Source organism: Herpailurus yagouaroundi, unplaced genomic scaffold, assembly GCF_014898765.1.
Source record: "Herpailurus yagouaroundi ecotype Mexico unplaced genomic scaffold, PumYag 486, whole genome shotgun sequence".
NCBI classification, from domain to species: Eukaryota; Metazoa; Chordata; class Mammalia; order Carnivora; family Felidae; genus Herpailurus; species Herpailurus yagouaroundi.
In genome coordinates, this window is record NW_024412703.1 from 1 (window position 1) to 20,379 (window position 20,379).

General features: G+C 41.8%; 1 protein-coding gene and 1 pseudogene across 1 annotated transcript; one reads left to right on the top strand and one right to left on the bottom strand.

Moving 5' to 3' along the window:
* Positions 1-2,423: 2,423 nt before the first annotated feature.
* LOC121023005 (olfactory receptor 7A17-like) lies at positions 2,424-3,386 on the bottom strand. The gene has a single exon (XM_040464632.1). It carries the CDS (start codon positions 3,354-3,356, stop codon positions 2,424-2,426), a length of 933 nt encoding a protein of 310 aa, XP_040320566.1. The 5' UTR covers positions 3,357-3,386.
* Positions 3,387-18,881: 15,495 nt separating this feature from the next.
* LOC121023002 (olfactory receptor 7A10-like) lies at positions 18,882-19,534 on the top strand (annotated as a pseudogene).
* The last annotated feature ends 845 nt before the right edge of the window (positions 19,535-20,379 follow it).

Below are 20,379 nucleotides of genomic sequence, written 5' to 3' on the forward strand. Positions count from 1 at the left end.
GCATGAGCCTGAGAAACACAATGTAGAGATTCACACCTGACCCCAGACCCACGAGGAGCCCAGCAGAGATCAGAAACGCTCCCCCACACATGATTCCATTTGATTGTAAAGGTATTATGATATGTCATTTGACAAGGACCGCCTGTTATACAGCAATAGCTGACTGACACAATAACCCAAGCAAACGGACCTTAGACAATTAGAAGTTGTGCTGATTTTTATTTGTGGCAAATGATCTGACGTTGAGGAGAGCAGTCATGATCGTTCTGTGATTCGAGTTTATTTCCCACGACGTTACGAACAAGTGGGCTCCCTTCTGGGTAACTGGGAGAGTTTGAAGGACATGCACGTTTGTGCAGAACAACTGGGGACCCTGAGCCACATGCCAGCAGGACATCCAGCTCTCGTGTGAAGCATCTTCTGGTCGTGCAGGTGGGAGCGATTTCAGAGGGGGACGGAGGCACGAAATGGATGGGGCTCATACTGTTCATTTGCCATCATTTGTGACAAATACTGGGAAAAGGAACCTATTTCATGCAACGGTAGGAAGACTCATGATAGTAGGTAGCGTTGCAAAGCTTTCAGAAGAAACGGGAAGCGAATTCGGAGATAAAACAGAAGACACTAAGCAACCCCTTACCTCAGTGAACAAACCACCTCAGCTGCGGACAAAAGCCTCCATGCTTCAATAAACAGAGGCAGCGCATGAAAAAGAAATATTTTGCATGGGAACACAATGGGTGTTTTGCTTCCTCGGGTTTATGGTCTCCTCTGACACCAAGAACATATTAGATCAATGTGTTTATTCCAATTTGTCTTTCCATGTTGACTCCACGAGGAGGTACATATTTGCTCATCAGTTTTTGCCAGTGGCTATAATAGGCCTCTGGACGCCAGGTTGAATAACAGAAAAACAACAACAACAACAATAACAACAGAGTCCAGTTATGAGACACAGAAGCGTGTTTGTACAGTAATTGCCTGACATTAGGCTTTTCACTTCTGAGGCACCCATTTCAAAGATCACCATTCATATTAACACATTGCCAGGCATATGATTCAGTTACTATACAATCATGCAGGCCCCCCCCCCACAAATTCCCCCATTAGAAAGCCCTGGTAATCTAGGTAACAAGTGTGAGTGACCCGCTTTTCCCGTTCAGTGCCCACATTCCGTTACTGGGCTTTTTGTCTGGTTTTTGCTGTTGTTATTTTTGAGTACTGGGGGATAATATTTTATTATTCTTTTTCTTTAACTGTTTACATGAGCGTAGTTGACACACGATGTTACCTTAGTTTCAGGTCTGCCATACAGTGATTCAACTTCTCTGTACTTTATGCGGGGCTCACACAGGTGTACTGACACCTGTCCCATTACCGCTAGTACATCATCGATGACTATATTCCATACACTGTGTCTTCCATTCTCATTACTGATCATTCCATAACTCCGTTCCGCCTCTCTTTCCCCCATGTGCCTCGTACTCAAACTCCACTCATGTTTTAAATTAACCATAAAAACTAAGCCCAGAAACCCATAGCCACTGCACCCATGGACCCCCCCATAAAAGTCAGATCCTTCAACAGTGTTCTCTCTCCCTCCCTGTCAAAGTCCCTCTCCCTCTCTGAAAACTCCCCAAATGGCCTTTGGGCATCCCGTGTGCCCTCCAACACACATTAGAAATAAACCTTGTGTTTTTAGAGTCCTCCAGTGGGTGTTGCTGAGGTGTGTCTTGTGACCAAAATAAGAACCCAAAGGCCAGGGCAGTCACAGCATAGGCTCTGGTCAGGGAAACACTTGGGGGGATGTCCACAAGCACAAGGGCATATGCAAATGCCTGGCTTTTCCTACCTAAGCATTGGTGTCAATAGCCTGAGGCTTAAATGGACCCCTGCTAGAGTCCACATCTTCAAAGAGTTCTTAAGGAAGGGACTTAAAAGAGATTGACAGATTCCAGGTGAAAGCAGTGGTTTTGTATTTTCATCTACAAGACAATTATGTAGAGGGCCTAGGGGTCGAGTGTAGTGTTTTTTCACATGAATAACCCACCTTGGGATTATTCTTTGGGGAAAATGAGGGGAAATTTATATGGCATGGTATAAATCATTTGGTATGAAATTATTTTCAAGGAGACCAACTTGCCCATCGTAAGATACAGAAATTTCCAGGCATTTGTGATCTAAGGTTGGGGGAAACATTGGGAACACATGAAAATGAACAAAGGTGAAATAGTGTATCAGACAGAGCAGAAGCTTGATAAAGGGAGTTTCTTAAATATATGGAGAAGTTGGATTCAAACAAATGGAAATTCCAGGAAATAAATAGAAGGAACAGATTCTACTTCCAGTCTGATCAAGGAATAGCTCTGAGGCTCTGAGCCTTGCAATCATGGGTATGTCTCCAGACCCAGGACTATTGGCCTTTACATTGCTGGAACCCCAATGATTCTCTTCAGAGCCCCCTTTATGTCTCTGTTCCTCAGGCTGTAGATGAAGGGGTTCAGCATGGGCGTGACCACCGTGTACATCACCGAGGCTGTGGCACTTGAGTGGGAGCTCTGGGTAGCAGCAGAGCTGAGGTACACTCCTAGGCTCGTACAAAAAAATAAGGAGACAACCGAGAGATGAGACGCACAGGTGGAAAATGCTTTATACTTGCCCTGAGCTGATGAGATCCTACATATGGAGGAAACTATCTTCGAATAAGAGTAAAGGATCCCAGCCAGGGAAGCACCACCCAGCAGCACAGCTGCAAGATATGTCACCATGTCATTAAGAAAGGTGTCAGAACAGGCAAGCTGGAGCATCTCATTGAGTTCACAAAAAAAGTGGGGGACATGCAAATGTGTACAGAAGGACAGCCACAACATCATTAAACTTTGTAACAAGGAATTCAGGACACACATGATCCAGGACACCAGAACCAGCAGCCCACAGAGCCAGGGGTTCATGATGACCGTGTAGTGTAGGGGGTGACAGATGGCCACGAAGCGGTCATAGGCCATCACGGTCAGGAGAAAGACTTCTAATCCTGCAAAGTGTATGAAAAAATACATCTGTGTGATGCAGCCTGCATAGGTTATGACTTTGCTCTGAGTCTGGATGTTCCACAGCATCTTCGGGACAGTGGTGGAGATGAAGCAGATGTCTGAAAAGGACAGGTTGGCCAGGAAGAAGTACATGGGCGTGTGGAGGCGTGAGTCAGAGCTGACGGCCAGGAGGATGAGCAGGTTCCCAAACACAGCAATTAGGTACATGGAGAGGAAAAGTCCAAATATGAGGGGCTGTAATGCCGGTTCCTCTGAAAATCCCAGAAGAAAAAATTCTGAAATTTGTGTATCATTTCCTGTTTCCATATGCTGGAGATGACTACTGGGGAACAAAGAAATAACAAGACTAATTTTCTCAAAATGAACATTACAAATATCATTGAAATTCTACAATTTTATATTGTATTCAGAAGATCAATTTCCATAGGTTTTTTACAGAATTTTTCCCCTCTCAGGGAAAAATCTCCTCCCCTCCCCCTGCCAGCTCTAACTAAGACTTCACATCCTCCAATTAGCTTTTTCCCCATCTACTCATCTATTATATTTTTTTAATGAGAAATTCTGAAATCTGTCACGTGTTTGAGGAATAACTTGAGCACTAGCCAGTGCACCTTCACGCAAAGTGTATAAGTGTCTAGAAACAAAAGCCTGGAGGGTTCAGTGATGGAGAAAGGGGATAAGCAAATAAAGACCAGATAAAATATCAGGAGGTGACAGGTGCCGTGAAGAAAAACAAAGCCTGTGTAAAGGGAAGCGTGGATGGAGGGATGGCTCTTCCTGGTTGTTCGGGCACACCGGCACACATGTAAACAGAGCCCTCGAGGAGACAGGAGACACAAGGTCCTCTGGGGAAGAGCGTGTCCATCGGAGGGAACTATGAGTGCGACGGCTCTGAGGAAAGACGTGGGGTTTTCTAAATTAATTTTTTTAAAGCATGAGGGTGGTCGACACACCAGGTTACGTTAGTGTGGGGGGCGCCACACAGTGATTCAACAAGTGTCAACATCACGCCCTGCTCACCAGGCATGGAGCTGCCATCTGTCACCACACAGCCTGTGACAGCATCACTGACAGTATTCCCCTCCGCTGGGCCTTTATCTCCTCTGAGTCTCCCCTTCCTGAACCTGGAAGGAATTCCTTAACCGGAAGCCAGTGTCTCCCACTCCCCTTCACCATCCTGCCTTTGGTTGTTTGCATATTGTGTTAAAGACCCAGGCTCAAAAGAAAGCCAGTGTGTCCAGGGGAAGGAGCGAGAGGAAGACTGATGAGACGTGGTGGCAGGGAATGTGGAGGAATGCGGTGGCCTCCCAGACATGGATGAAACTTCCTGGCACAAGGAACCCCTCCTTCACATGGTGTTCCTGCACTTTATTAATTTCGTTTCCAAGGAATCTTTGAATAGAAACAGGCACCCTTCTTATATTCATTGTCGGTACTAACCTGGCACCTGTATTTTAAGGGTCGCATACTGGAAGTATGGGTTCCAGGACCTATGTCTTGAGAACTGCTCATCACACACACACACACACACACACACACACACACACGCTCTATAGCCTCCTTGGACCATGTCACAACCAGACTATTCTCACCTCCAGTCGCAATAATTAGGCGAACAATGATACAAGGCAAGCTGTGCAATATCAGATTGTCTTTCCTATAAGTTGCAAAAACATCCAAATTCTAGTAGATAAGTCTCCAGTGAGCATGTAGATATGGGTCTCGATTTTAAGGTGATCATTTTGTGTCCAGTATTTACAGAAACATAAAAATCAAATTCAAAAACTGAGAACAAGACAAGTGGGGAGAACGATCTAATGAGCTCAGGTGGCCCCTGGTGGTGATGACGAGAAAGTGTCCCTGGTTCTGGGGACACCCCAACCCCAGGTACATCTCCTTGATGCCCAGAATAATAAAGTGGCAAAAAGCAATTTATCCAAAAGAAAAAGTAGGAATGTCTTCATGTTATCAAGACATCCCACCAGAATAACAAGGGAAGACACCCACAATTCACAAAAGGAAATACACAGGGTACAAGAAAAGTGGGGGGTTTTACAAAATTATTTGCTAAAGAACAACTTTTCTAAATGATATAAAATGCTAAACTTTTACAATCAGAAACCAGTTTTGAATTGGGGATCTCCACACGTTTGCTTTGGACTTGGAGAACCAGCCAAACTCTTCTTTTTCTTCCTCCTGTAAACCCTCGTCAGGTAACATACAGTGTAATATTGGTCTCAGGAGCAGAATTCAGTGATTCATCACTTACCACACCCAATGCTCATGGCAGCAATTGCCCTCCTTAATCCCCACCTCCCATCTAGCCCATCCCCACCCACCTGCTCCATCAACCTTGAGTTTGCTCTCTACCCCTATGAGTCTCCTGTGGTTTGTTTCCCTCTCTTCTCTTCCCCCACCTTCCCAGCCAAACTATTGTAAATGCTAATATCCTTCCCCAAATGGTAGGGCTAGAGGTATCTATCCCACTCAGGTAGTTGGCAGATTTAGTGAATACGCCATATAGAGCTTAGCACAGCTCCCCGTGTTGACAATGAGTGCTTCTCACTGGTGAGGAGATGTGGCTGATTTTTTTTCTTCTCTCAATGTCCCCATCGCTTCCCCACCTCTGGGGTCCCAAATCCACCGCCTTATTTCAGTTCCTTGTCCTGTCTCCACCTATCATGGACTGACACCTCTCTAGCCAATAGCCACAATTACCCAAGAGGTCTTTCTAATATTGCAATTACACGACTGTCCACCTTAACCCCTTCCCAGTGACTCTCCCCTGGAGAATGAACCCCCAATTCCATACCTTCCAACACTTGGCTTGCCTCCCCTGACCGACCCACTGCCTTCATTCACACTCACACGGCCTCACCCCTTCGATCTCACACACACCGAGCCTGAGTTGTAGCCTCCCCGGAAGGCCCGGCTCAGGTCTCGGAGCCTCTACACCCCTGCTTCCCTCTGCTTGGAGTCACCCCCTTGGTCTGTTTGGAGTTTTTCACCTCTTCTCTATCCTGAAAATCCCATCTCCTCTTTCAGACGCAAGGAGTCCTCTCCCTCATGAATCTTCGTGGGTGTAGTTCCTTTTAATAGTCTCACAGAACATTAAATAGCCTATTTAATAGTCTCACAGAAAAAAAAGACTTTCTCTTGTGATAATTTAGATGTCCGGGTTATCAATGTGTAACTTTTATTTAATACCATTCCTTTCCCTGCTGGACTGTGGGCGCCCTGGGGCTATTATGCTTACCCCCACCCTTTACCCCCAGACATAGTTTAGTTGGGATCACCAGGAATAAATACATATTGCATGAAGGAATGAGAGGCTCTGCGCTCACAGAAGTTGCCAGTGATGAGAGAGAGAACAGAATCAGGGAGCTACTAGCACAGGAACAGAGGACGCGAGAGAAGAATGTTGTCCATGTTCTTAGAATGGGAGCATTTGTGGGGTCAAGCTTGGTCTGCAAGAATAAACTAGAGTAGGAAAAATAAGGCACAGTAGAAAATATCGGAGCGCATCAGACGTGGTCAGGCTGCAAACCCAGCCATTTCGTGGTTCTCCCTGTAGAGCCGTAGGCGTGGGCGCATGCGTGTGCACAAACGTGTTTCTGTGTTTGCCCCTGCAACGTGCTGGGTCACATGTAAATGGCATGTTTTGTTCCGGGGTAAAGTCAAAGTTCTCTTATCCGTGGCAGTACATGCAAGAATAGTTTCGAAAGAAGGGTAGTTCCTGCTAAGGAGGGGAAAGCAATAGGAATAAGGAGCCTATTCTAGAAGCCAGGTTGCAGAGACAGTGGGCAGCCAGGGCGGGTGCTGGCGTCACTTCAGCGAACATCCGTTCGCTTCATACAGTGTCCACATCGGGCCCTTGTTTGGCTTTTATTCCCTATTTATTCCTATGTATTGGACCACACTTGTTCTCATATGGCCCAGGAACAGACGCAGCTGGCCCTTCTTTCACATTCCTTTGTAATTCCTGAGCTCTGGGTTTTAATCTCTTTTTTGACAAACTCATTGGGCGGCTCCACTCTTCCTGAGTTTAATCCAACGTGTGTAGGCGTCCCTACAATATGCTGTATAAAATCCTATACGTGCCCCCAAAACCTATTTCCTTTCTTCGTCTGTATATCCCTGAGGACGGCATGTCACACACACATTTACATCACCCCCTCTGCTTTCTTCATTTAATGTCAGATCCAAATGAGCAGGACCTCACCTGATTGTTCATTTTTGCCATTTCATAAAGGTGTGCGTTCAGACAGAAACACATCTTTAGAAAATGGAATTTATAAAATAAAAAGAATAGCAGGGAGAGGACAAGCAGAATAAACACAGTGGATTCCAAACAACCTTGTTAATCAAATCCAATTTTAAAAAGACTGTCTTCTGCCACAAAAGATAGAAAATGACAATAAGAACACGACATTACCACAGGTGTCTAAATCAAAATGGAATGGGGAAAAAAGCTAATAAAAAAGAATAGGAAAATATCATTTATGATTATCACTGATTTTTAAAATAGCGCAGAGAGCAGTATCTAAAATTATAATTTCATCCTATATAATAAACATAGGTGGAATCATGCATCCTTGTGAGAAAGATATAAGTTGAATGCGAGAGGAATTCATGTTTCCGCAGGACGGCAAAAGGATGATTGCTAGTTTAGAAAATAGATCCAATCACAAAAAAAAGGTAGCAGTGAGGAAGCACAGATGGGAGGTAGGTGGCAATACATACAAAAGGCAGTTTATTACTACAAGGCACGTAACAAACAATGGGTGAGGGACAAAATATGACTAGTTGACAGGTTTGGCCACTCACAATGTATAAACTCTCAACAAATACATCTGTACATACATACAAGAACTAAACAGCAAATAGCAAACGTGGCTTAAAATTTTGCAATTGTGTTTTTTGTTTGTTTCACATTTTTGTTTAAATTCTAGTTGGTTAACTTAGTGTGATACTGGTTTCAGGAGTCAAATCACGCGTTTGAAAGAATGCAATCAAAAAGAAGAAAGAAAATGATTCAGCAAGAATGACAAACAAAAACAAGAATAAGAATGCTCCGAGCCTAGGAAACCAGGCAAAGTATTTTTGCAGACAATTTGCTGCAAAGAAAGTAAATGGCTAACACCCCAAAACTGTATTCCGTCTCTAGGTAATGCAAAAATTGTCAAGTAAAGCCCCGTAGCATATTCCTGTTGTGTTTTAAGTATACTGTTTAAGTGAATATCTAATGGAGAGAAGATTCTGTGAAATGTATGTCTCCAGAACTGTGGTTGCAAGATCGTGGCTCCCTCCATTGGTCTGGATCTTTCTAACGGATACAGAATATGCTCCAAAATACCCCATCTTAAAAATATTTTTTAAATTCCCTCACTGCACTGCACCCCCCTCCATACCTAATAGTGTATTTTCCTATTCCCTCTTACTGCAACACTCCTTGGAAGTGTTCAAAGTTTCCAGGAAGACAGTACCTCCCACTCCTTCGTTAGTCTCACCCAACTGGACTTTGATTCCCACCACTTAGTTGTCAACAATAATCCTTGCATTAGCAATTTCAACAGACATTCCTGTTTTAAAAAAAAACATTTTAAATATATTGATTATGAATGAATGAGTTCACCACACCAACAAACACAACAATCTCTCAGATCTGGGGCAGGATGGTTAGGCTCTCAGGTGACCTCATCCATTCTCCCTGAACCTTTCCTGAAATACTTGCTGAGCTCTGAGACTCACCTGCTTGGGGTCTCTGAGAGGAAGGTCTCCAAGTGGAGGTCAGAATTCCTCCCTGTTGGTTGATGATAGAGAGCAAGCTCTATTTCCAGACAGCAGGAAGGAGTGCTAGGACCCCAAATGCAAAAACCATGTCTCCTCCAGCTTCAGGTAGAACATGTTCAGGGTCTGCGGCAGAGGAGATACTTATAGTCTCTTATGTTTGCTGGATCTGTTCTCTATAACTGCTCATTAGACACATTTCCCATTATTACTCCAACCTCTGAGCACATCTCCCCATGGGAACTTATCTGGACAGAATGGAATTTTTTCCTATAGGTTCTCTGTTCCCAGGAGATCAGGTTAGAATCCAGGTATATCCAGGGTGCCTGAGTGGCTCAGGGAGTTAAGTGTCCGGCTTTTGCTCAGGTCATGATCTCATGGTTGGTGGGTTCAAACCCCGCATTGGGCTCTGTGCTGACAGCTCAGAGCCTGGAGCCTGCTTCAAATTTTAAGTCTCCCTCTCTCTCTGTCCCTCCCCCGACTCATGCTCTGTCTCTGTCTCTCAAAAATAAGTAAAATGTTAAAAATTAAAAAAAAACAATTCAGGTGTATCCAATTTTTATTACTCCTCCTTGAACTTTCCTGGCTTCCAGAGCTCTAACATTGAAACTTTTCACAGCCCGGAGTGAAAGTTTTTTCCAAATATAAGACTCGGGAACCTGGGTCTCCAAAACATTGAGTTGTGGTGACAACACAACTCCTACTAGCTCCAGAAAATTTCTATTCCTTCTTCAACAAGAAAAGGTAGGTTCCTTTGCTATGAAATCATGGGTACAACAATCCTTGGATTCATAATTCTTTTGACAAGTCAAGTAGGAGTTATGTATTTTTAAGTTGACATTTATTAGACGTTTGGTTATTCAAGCTATATTACAAAGCTGTAGTCATCAAGACAGTATGGTACTGGCACAGAAACAGACACACAGATCAATGAAACACAATAGTGAACCCAGAAATGGACCCACAATGATATGGTCAAATCTTTGACAAAGGAGGTAAGAATATTCAATGGAAAAAACGCAGTCTGTTCAACAAAGCGTTGGAAATTGGTCAGCAACATGCAGAATGAAAATGGACCACTCTCTTACACCATACACAAAAATAAATTCCAAATGGATGAAAGGCCTAAATGTGAGACAGGAAGTAACCAAAATACCGAGAGGAGAACACAGCGAAATATCTCTTTGACCTTGGCCATAGCAACCTCTTATTAGACATGTTGCCTGGAGGCAAGGGAAATAGCAATGACAACCAAAAAAACATGAACTGTTGGGATTTTATCAATGTGAGAAACTTCTGCACAGTGAAATAAACAACCAGGAAAACTAAAAGGCTGCCTCAGGAATGGAGAAGATAGTTTCAACTAACATATTGGATAAATATTCCATTGTGTGTATGTGTGTGTGTACGTGTGTGTGTGTGTGCGTGTGTGTGTGTGTACCCCGTTTTCCTTATCCATCTGTCCATTGATAGACACTTATGTTGCTTCCACATTTTGTTTATAATAAGTAATGCTGCAATAAACATAAGGGTGCATATATCTTTTCAACGTAGCGTTTTTGTTTTCTTTGGAAACAGTAGTGGAATTATTGGATCATAGAATAGTTTTATTTTTAAGTTTTGAGGAACCTCCATACTGTTATCCGCAGTGGCTGCGTTCCCACCAACAGTGCATGAGGGTTCCTTTTTCTCTACACCCTCACCAACATTTGTTTTTTCTTGTGTATTTGATTTTAGCTATTCTGCCAGGTGTGAGGTGTTATCCGATTGTGGTTTTGATTTGCATTTCCCTGATGATGAGTGATGCAGAGCATCTTTTATGTGTCTGTAGTCATCTAGATGTCTTCTCTAGAGAAATGTCTATTCAGATCCTGTGCCCATTTTTTAATTTGATTGTGCGGGTTTTTTTGGTGTTGAGTTGTATGAGTTCTTTATGTATTTTAGATATTAACCCTTTATCAGATATGTCACTTGCAATTATCTTCTTCCATTTACTAGGGTTTTTTTTTGTTGTTGTTTTATTGTTTCCTTTGCTGGGTAAAAGCCTTTAATTTTGATGCAGTCCCAATAGTTTATGTTTACTTCTGTTTCCCTAGCCTGGGAGACCTATGAAGAAAAATGTTGCTATAGCTGATGTCGGAGAAATTACTGCCTGTGTTCTTTTCTAGGATTTGTATGGTTTCAGGTCTCACATTTAGGTCTTTAATCCGTTTTTGGTTTGTCTTTGTGTGTGGCATAAGAAAGTGGTTCTGTTTCATTGTTCTACATGTAGCTGTCCAGTTTTCCCAGCACCATTTATTGAGAAGACTGTCTTTGCCCAATATTGTCACCTCTTTTGTCATAGATTAATTGACCATATAATCATGGTCATGGAGTCTCTATTCTGTTTCAACTGACCTATGTGTCTACTTTTGTACCAATACCATACTGTCTTAATTACAACAGCTTTGTAGTATATCTTGAAATTTGGTAGGTCTGGTCTTCTTTCTCAGGATTGCTTTGGCTATGCAGGGTCTTCTATAGTTCCATACAAATTTTAGCATTATTTGTTCTAGTTTTGTGAAAACTACTGGTGGTATTTCAATAGCAATTGCATTGAATCTGTAGATGGCTTTGGGTAGTACGGATGTTTTCACAATATTGATTCCTCCAGTCCATGAGCATGGAATATCTTTCCAATTATTTATCTTCTATTTCCTTCATCAGTGTTTTATAGTTTTTGGAGTATAGGTCTTTCACTTCTTTGGTTAAGGTTATTCCTAAAGATTTTATTCTTCTTGGTGCAATTGTAAATGGTGTTTAAAAACATTTTTTGTTCTTTCAGCTACTTCACTGTTAGTGTATAGGAATGTTGCTTATTACTGGGTATTGATTTTGTATCTTGTACTTTACTGAATTAATTTATTACTTCTAGTAATTTTATTGACTGATTGATTGATTGATTGAAATTCAAGTTAGTTAACATACAGCATAGTATTGGTTGCAGGAGTAGAACCCAGGGATTCATCACTTACATATAACACCCAGTGTTCATCCCAACAAGTGCCTTCCTTAATACCCATCACCCATTTATCCCATCCCCCCCACCCACCTTCCCTCCAGCAACCCCCAGCCTGTTCTCTGTATTCAAGAGTCTCTTATGGTTTTCTCCCTCTCTGTTTTTATTGAACTTTTCCTTCCCTTTCCCTATATTCATCTGTTTTGTTTCTTAAATTCCACATATGAGTGAAATCATCACATTTATCTTTCTCTGACTTATTTCTCTTAGCATAATACACTATAATTTCATCCACTTTGTTTCAAAAGGCAAGATTTCACTCTTTTTTATTGCTGTGTAATATTCTACCATATGTTATATACCACATCTACTTTATCCATACTTCTAGTAATTTGTTGGTAGAATTTTCTAGAATTTCTATGTATAGTGTCCTGTCATCTGAAAATAGTGGCTGCTTAACTTACTTCTTACCAATATGGATACCCCTTATTTCTCTTTCTTGTCTGATTGCTGAGGCTAGGACTTCCAATACTATGTTGAATAAAACTGTGAGAATGCACATCTTTGTCTTGTTCCTGACATTAGGGGAAAGATCTCAGTTTTTCCCCATTGAATATGATGCTGGCTGTGAGTTTTTCACTTATGGCATTTATTATGTTCAGGTATGTTCCCTCTTTATTGAGAGTTTTGGTCATGAATGAATGCTGAATTTTGTCAAATGCTTTTTCTGCATCTATTGATATGATCATATGTTTTTTATCCTTCATTTTGTTTATGTAGTATATGACATTGATTTTCAAATATTGAAACATCCTTGCACTCCTGAAATAAATGCCACCTGATCAAGGTGAATGATTATTATAATATATTGTTGTATGTGGTTTGCTAGTATTTTCGTGAGGATTTTTGCATCAATCTTCATCAGGGATAGTGGCCTATAGTTTTCTTTTTTTGTGGGGTCTCTGGTTCTGGTAGCAGGGTAATGCTGGCCTTATAGAATGAATTTGGAAGCCTTCCCTCTTCTTCTATACTTTGGAAGAGTTGGAGGAGAATAGATATTAACTCTTTAAATGTAGAATACACCTGTAAATCATCCATCTGGTCCTGAACTTTTAGTTTTGAGTAGTTTTCTGATTACCAATTCCATTAAAAAATTTTTTTTAATGTTTTATTTATTTATGAGACAGAGAGAGACAGAGCATGAACGGGGGAGGGTCAGAGAGAGAGGGAGTCAGAATCTGAAACAGGCTCCAGGCTCTGAGCTGTCAGCACAGAGCCTGACGCGGGTCTTGAAAATCACGGACCGTGAGATCATGACCTGAGCTGAAGTCGGACGCTTAACCGACTGACCACCCAGGCGCCCCTTTTCAAAATTTTTTTTTTAATGTTTTATTTCCAATTCCATTTTTTATTGACAATTGGTCTGTTCATATTTTCTATTTCTTCCCAGTTCCATTTTGGAAGATTGTATGTTTCTAGGACTTTATCCATTTCTTCTAGGTTGTCCACTTTGTTGGCATATAATTTTTCATAATATTCTCTTACCATTCTCTGCATTTCTGTAGTGTCAATTGTTACTTCTGTTCTTTTGTTTCTGATTTTACTAATTGGGTCCTTTCTCTTTTTTCTTGATGAATGTGGCTCAGGGTTTGTCAATTTTGTTTATCGTTTCAAAGGAACAGCTCTTGGTTTCACTGGTATTTTTCCATTGCATTTTTTAGTCTCTGTGTCATTTATTTCTGCCCTGATCTTTATTATTTCCTTTCTTTTGCTCACATTTGACTTTGTTTAGTCTTCAGGAAAGAATATTTTGAATACAAAATAGTACCTGATAGTAATTTAGAGCAGGCATATCAAACATGAATGGCCTTAACTTCATTTCATTGGTCCCGTATCCATACAGACACTTTGTTTTCTTTCTAGTTCTTTCTAGTTAGAGGACAGACCTTCCATCCTGGTTTGATGTGAATCAGCTACTAATGTTCTATATCCTCCCATCAGCCATGCTCCACTAGACTTTTTTCCTTTTAACCCTATCACTGAGGTATAATTATATACAATAAACTGCACCCATTTAAAGTTTACAGTTGGACCCTTGTGGTGAGCCCAACATAAAGAGTCGTCTGTCAAATCACTATGTTGTACACTTGAAACTATCAATGACACTTCAATAAATTTTTTTAAAATAAATTGTACAGTTTGCTCCATTAAAGGAGTCATAAATATTTAGAAGCATATTGTGAATGATTCCATTTATATGTAATTCCAGAAAGTGCACAATAAGCTTTAACTACTTTGTTCTGTAACTTATTAAAATTTTTAATGTTTATTTATTTTTGAGACAGAGGGAGACAGAGTGAAAGTGGGGGGAGGGGCAGAGAGAGAGGGAGACACAGAATCTGAAACAGCCTCCAGGCTCTGAGCTGTCAGCACAGAGCCCAATGAGGGGCTCAAACCCATGAAATGTGAAATCGTGACCTGAGCAGAAGTCGGACGCTTAACAGACTGAGCCACCCAGGTGCCCCTGTTCTGTAACTTATTAAAATTTAGTTTTCTTGAGTCTCAGTTTTCTTATTTCTGAAGGTAATGCAGGATAACAAAACTAATTTCAGAGGGATATTGTGGGGAATGAACAAATGTGTGGTAATATTTTGATTCCTAAGAAAATGTTCAAGGAGTATGGTGTGTGTGTGTGTGTGTGTGTGTGTGTGTGTGTGTTTATACACATTTTTCTTTCAAGTAAACATTGTGGGGAATAAAAAAATGTGTGGTAGTATTATTTCAATTCCTAAGAAAATGTTCAAGGGGTATGGGGTGTGTGTGTGTGTGTGTGTGTGTGCGCGCGCGCGCGTGTGTGTTTATACACATTTTTCTTTCAAGTAAACATATGTGCATACACACAGACTCATTATTAGGCAAGATTTCATGTCAAAAATAAACTGGAGAGAAAGTGGGAGAGGATAAAAATGATAAGAATGAAAACTTGGATTAACATGAAAGTAAAAGTATGTAAAGATTTGGACATAAAAATTTAAGATAGAACAAGTGACCTTAATATTTTAGGTTTTGTCCCTCAGTGCCTGCACTTCAGTATGGCTCATAGCTTGGGAGATTTTCTCCACCAGCTGTTGGGGTTGAGCAACTCCAAAGTGACTTTAGATTTCTCAATCTACATAAACTGATATTTCAACACCAAATGTCCTTATCTGAGAGAATATGAATGAATAATATCCAAGGATGAATTTCATTTCCCTTGAAGAGAGTGTTATTGGATAACTATCTGGAATAGATATTTATTGTGGTTGTGTCAAATTCCATGCTGCAGGCATGGAAGTTCTGATAGTTCTGGAAGTCAGAAGTCTGAAGTAGGTCTCCCTGGGCTAAAATCACTCTGCAGAGAAGAGTTCATTCTGGAGTTCTGGGGAATGAAAGCCACCTTTATTCCCCGGTTCATGGTCCCTCCCTTTATCTGCAAAGCCAGCAACATAGCATCTCAAAATTTCTCTGTGATTCCTACTCTTCGGCCTCTGTCTTCCATATCTGGAGGTACCTTGTGATCTCTTGAGCCCACCTGGATAATCAGAACAAGTTTATCTTCAAGTCAGCTGACTAACAATGTTAATACCATTTGTCACTCTAATTCTCCCTTGCCATGACACAAGATATATTCGAAAAGTCTGGAGATTAAGATGTGGACATATTTGGGGGACATTATTCTGCCTACTAAAAGTCTTTTTCAGGGGTATATTTGGGGTCAGCTCAGGGTCCCTCAGATTAAAGAATCAAACACAGACTTTATTTCAGACTCTAGGGTGAGTCCTTAGACTTTTCTTTCAAAACCATACATGAAGAGGATCACGTGCCTCATTTATTAAAATTACTTCAAAACCATAAATGGTAAAGTAAACCCTCAATTCAATGAATTCACTATCAACTCAAGGCGAAGGTGAAGTGCAAGCTGGTTAGACCTCTGGAAGGCAGGCAAGTTCATGAGCGGGAGTAATACAAAACTGGACTCACCTGACTTCTAATCTAAACTCCCAGGAACAGAGTGTCAGCAGGAAACTTTTCCTTTCTGTGCACTCCAGTGGCCCATGGAGAAATGATGTGCTCCAAGGTGGGAGTAACAATGGCAACAGTGTCTAATGAGCAGACGTAAGGAGCTGGAAATGTCTCCTTCACTGCAAAACCATAGCATATGAAACCTTGGAATGACCAGGACATGGTTGTTGATTTGGGGCTCCCAAGTCTGGGGGAGGAGGGACCAATGTTTCACTCCTTCCTGCTGTCCTGTCTGGGAAAAGAGTTTCGGTCTCCGTGATCAATCATGCAGGGAGGAAGTCAGACCTCCACATAGAGACTTTCATCTTCTAGACCCCATCCAGATGAGTCTGAGAGCTCAGCAGGTATTTCAAGCAAGGTTCTGAGAGATTGGAACGTGAGAGCTTTCACCTGAGGTTACCTGAGACTAGGTAGACGCATTTATAATTCATTTACATAGTATGTTCAAAAGAGAAGCGTCCATTGGACTCAGAATACAGGGATCAATGTTGACAATGAGCGGTGGGAACGGAAGTCCAGTTGGATGAGACTGAGGAAGGAATAGAGGGGCATAAAGTGGTTCCAGTGAAATTAGAACATGTCCAAGGAGTTTTGCAGCCAAGGAGAGTAGGGAAACAGAGTGTTAGGCTGGAGGCATGTGCCCTGAGCTTTTTAAGGAATGGTGGTTTTGAGCACGCTCTGTATTTATAGAAAGACCCAGAGCCATAGAGGTAGCTGTTTCCTTGCAACAGCACTTCTTGAGACACACACTTCTTGGCATCATCTTTCACAGTGAGTATTCACATAAAAAATGTGTGTTAATTTGCAAAAGAGTGTATGCTAACTAGCTTTACTGCGTATACTTCATTACCAAGTTGTATAGAAACTAGGAAGATATTTGTTCAACATAGAAAAAAAACTCAGCCAATCTCTTCACCAGTGATAATCATCCACTTACTAACGAGAAGGAACCATTGTAAGCCTTTTACATACACTAACTAACGCTGTCTACCACCCTAGGAGGATGGACACTGCTCTCCCCCCTCTTTGAGTAAGGATATTCACATTTGGAATGGATTCATTGTCTTTCCCAAGTTCAAACAGCTTAATAGGATAGATCTGACCTTTGAAGCCTGGTTTTCTGATTCCAAATGCTTTGCATTTAAAATCATTCAGAAAAACCTTTTATTATTGCATCTTGAAAAATCCCCTTCTGTGTATATTTTCTGTTGTAAATTGCAGGTTTATTCCCTTAGCACATTTTCTAGAGAGACATGCGATCAGTAAAAGATCCTGACATCATAAAAAATACCCCTCCTTTCTTGTTTAGGTACATTTTTTCCCAGCTATCTTAATTATTCTGGGCATCAAATGGATGTAACTGGGGCTGGAATGCTGCTAGAATCAGGGAAGCTTTCTCCTCATCACAGTCTCTCAGGGACAATTGGAGCTTATTAGATCTTTTTTTCCCCTGTGTCCATTTCTTTCCTCCCTGTGTTTTTGGAACTGCTTTTTTATGTTTCTTTAAATACAGGACACAAGGGGCACCTGAGTTGCTCAGTCTGTTAAGCACTCAGTGCTTGGTTTCAACTCAGGTCATGATTTCCCTGTTTGGGGGTTCAAGCCCCGTGTCGGGTTCTGTGCTGCCAGCACAGAGGATTCTCTCTCTCCCTCCCTCTCTCTCTCTCTCTGTCCCTTAAATAAGTATGCCTTAAAGAAAATACGGGACACAAGATGATCATATTAAAAGGGCTCCCATGTTTACATGTCCATGGGAGGCATACTAAACAAAATTTAAGTACTATTTACACATTCTCTAGGATAAAGGTAGTATGATGTTGACAGCTTGCCTTGTACCATTTCTTTCAAAAGTATGGTGCTTGAGGGTGGGAAAAGCCTGATAGCAATCAGTGCCAGGATGCCATAATGCACTGTGTGTGTGTGTGTGTGTGTGTGTGCGCGCATGTGTGTGTTGTAGGGTATGAGCTGTCCTCAGGGCAATGAATTGTACCTGAGTTCACATACTCCAATATGTGACCCTTAAATGCCAGGATGTCAACCAACAGATGGAAATAAGAAAGGGATATATCTCTAGTCACAGAATATCTCGGGAAAAAATTAATAAAATGCAAATAACCATGGGAAGGAAGGACTCCCTGTGTCTTGAAGTTTCTGTCCATTTATTAACTGGATTATTTTGGGGGGTGTTGAGTTTGATAAGTTCTTTACAGATTTTGGATACTAACTCTTTATCAGATAGGTCTTCTGCTAATATCTTCTCCCATTCCATAGGTTGCACTACTAGATATTTGCCCAAAGGATAAAAAAATACTAATTCAGAGGGGTACATGCACAAGGATGTTATAGCAGTATTATCTCAAATAGCCAACCTAGGGAAATAGCCCAAGTGTCAATCGATTGGTGAACGGATGAAGAAGAGTTTACACACACACACACACACACACACACACACACACACACACACGGCCATCAAAAAGAATGAAATCTTGCCATTTGCAATGATGTGGATGGAGCTAGAGAGTAGTATGCTCAGCAAAATAAGTCAGAGAAAGACAAAAACCATAAAATTTCACTCATATGTGGAATTTAAGAAACAACACAAACAAGAAAAGGGAGAAAAATAAGACAAATCAAGAAGCACACTCTTAACTATAGAGAACACACTGATGGTTATGGGGGGATGGGTAAAATAGGTGATGGGGATTAAGGAGTGCACCTGTTGTGATGAGCACCGGCTGTTTTATGGAAATGTTGAATCACTATACTGTGCACCTGAAACTGATATTACACTGCATGTTAACTAACTGGAATTTAAATCAAAACTTTAAAAAATGAAAAATAAATAAATGGTAATACACAAGTAAAGCTCATTTGCTTGAAAAATACTCATGTTATTATTTTCTCTCCTAGTATTCAACTCCACCACATGGGACTCAGCAATGATACACACATTTCATTTTTTTCTTTGGGGATTTTCAGAGGGTCCAGAACTGCAGCCCCTCATATTTGGGCTTTTCCTCTCCGTGTACCTGATCACTGTGTTTGACAACCTGCTCATCCTCCTGGCTGTCAGCTCTGACTCCCGCCTCCACACCCCCATGTACTTCTTCCTGGCCAACCTGTCCTTTGTAGACATCTGCTTCACGTCCACCACCATCCCGAAGATGCTCTGGAACATCCAGACCCAGAGCAAGGTCATAACCTATGAGGACTTCATCACCCAGATGTATTTTTTCCTACTCTTCACGGGACTGGACAACTACATCCTGACCGTGATGGCCTATGACCGATTTTTGGCCATCTGTCACCCCCTCTGCACTACACGGGCATCATGAACCCCCGGCTCTGTGGGCTGCTGGCTCTGGTGTCCTGGATCATAAGTGTCCTGCATTCCTTTTCACAAAGTTTAATGGTGCTGCAGCTGTACTTCTGCACACACTCACTTTTTCTGTAATTTAACCAGATGATCCAACTTGCCTGCTCTGACACCTTTCTTAATGACACAGTGATGTATTTTTTAACCGTGTTGGTGGCTGGTGGCCCCCTTGCTGGGATCCTTTACTCTTATTCTAAGATTATTTCCTCAAAAAATAAAATAAAATGTCTTTTCCTGCAAAACCATTTTATTGGATGAATTTCTTTTTTTTTTAATTTTTTTTCAACGTTTATTTATTTTTGGGACAGAGAGAGACAGAGCATGAACGGGGGAGGGGCAGAGAGAGAGGGAGACACAGAATCGGAAGCAGGCTCCAGGCTCTGAGCCATCAGCCCAGAGCCTGACGCGGGGCTCGAACTCACAGACCGTGAGATCGTGACCTGGCTGAAGTCGGACGCTTAACCGACTGCGCCACCCAGGACCCCCTAATTGGATGAATTTCTATATTACATTGCTATTTCTGATTAACAGATTACCACACTAGAAGCTCAAAAGAAACACATTTATGCTATTACTATTTAGAGGTCAGAAGCCTGAAGTAAGTCTCCATAGGCTATCAAGATGTCTGTAGGGCCTGGTTCCTTCATGGATGCTCCAGGAGAGACCATCTTCTTTCCTTTTGTGGTTTCTAGGGACAACAAGCATTCTTTGGCTCATTGCCCTTTCTGCATCTTGAAAGCCAGCAATGCGGTGTCCACACATCTCTCTCTGATCCAACTACTCTGCCTTCCTCTCCTACATTTGGAGGGGCATGGTGATTACATTAGTGCCACCTGCACAATCTTGGCCAACCTTAGTTTAAGGTCAGCTCATTACCAGCCTTGTTCCACTTGCTACTTTAATCTCCCCCCCCTTACTATAAAAATAAACACATTGTGGGGCGCCTGGGTGGGCAGTCGGTTAAGCGTCCGACTTCAGCCAGGTCACGATCTCGCGGTCCGTGAGTTCGAGCCCCGCGTCGGGCTCTGGGCTGATGGCTCGGAGCCTGGAGCCTGTTTCCGATTCTGTGTCTCCCACTCTCTCTGCCCCTCCCCCGTTCATGC

Excerpts from the sequence above, each read along its gene's own strand:
- LOC121023005 (XM_040464632.1), bottom strand. The coding sequence starts at position 3,356 with ATGGAAACAGGAAATGATACACAAATTTCAGAATTTTTTCTTCTGGGA.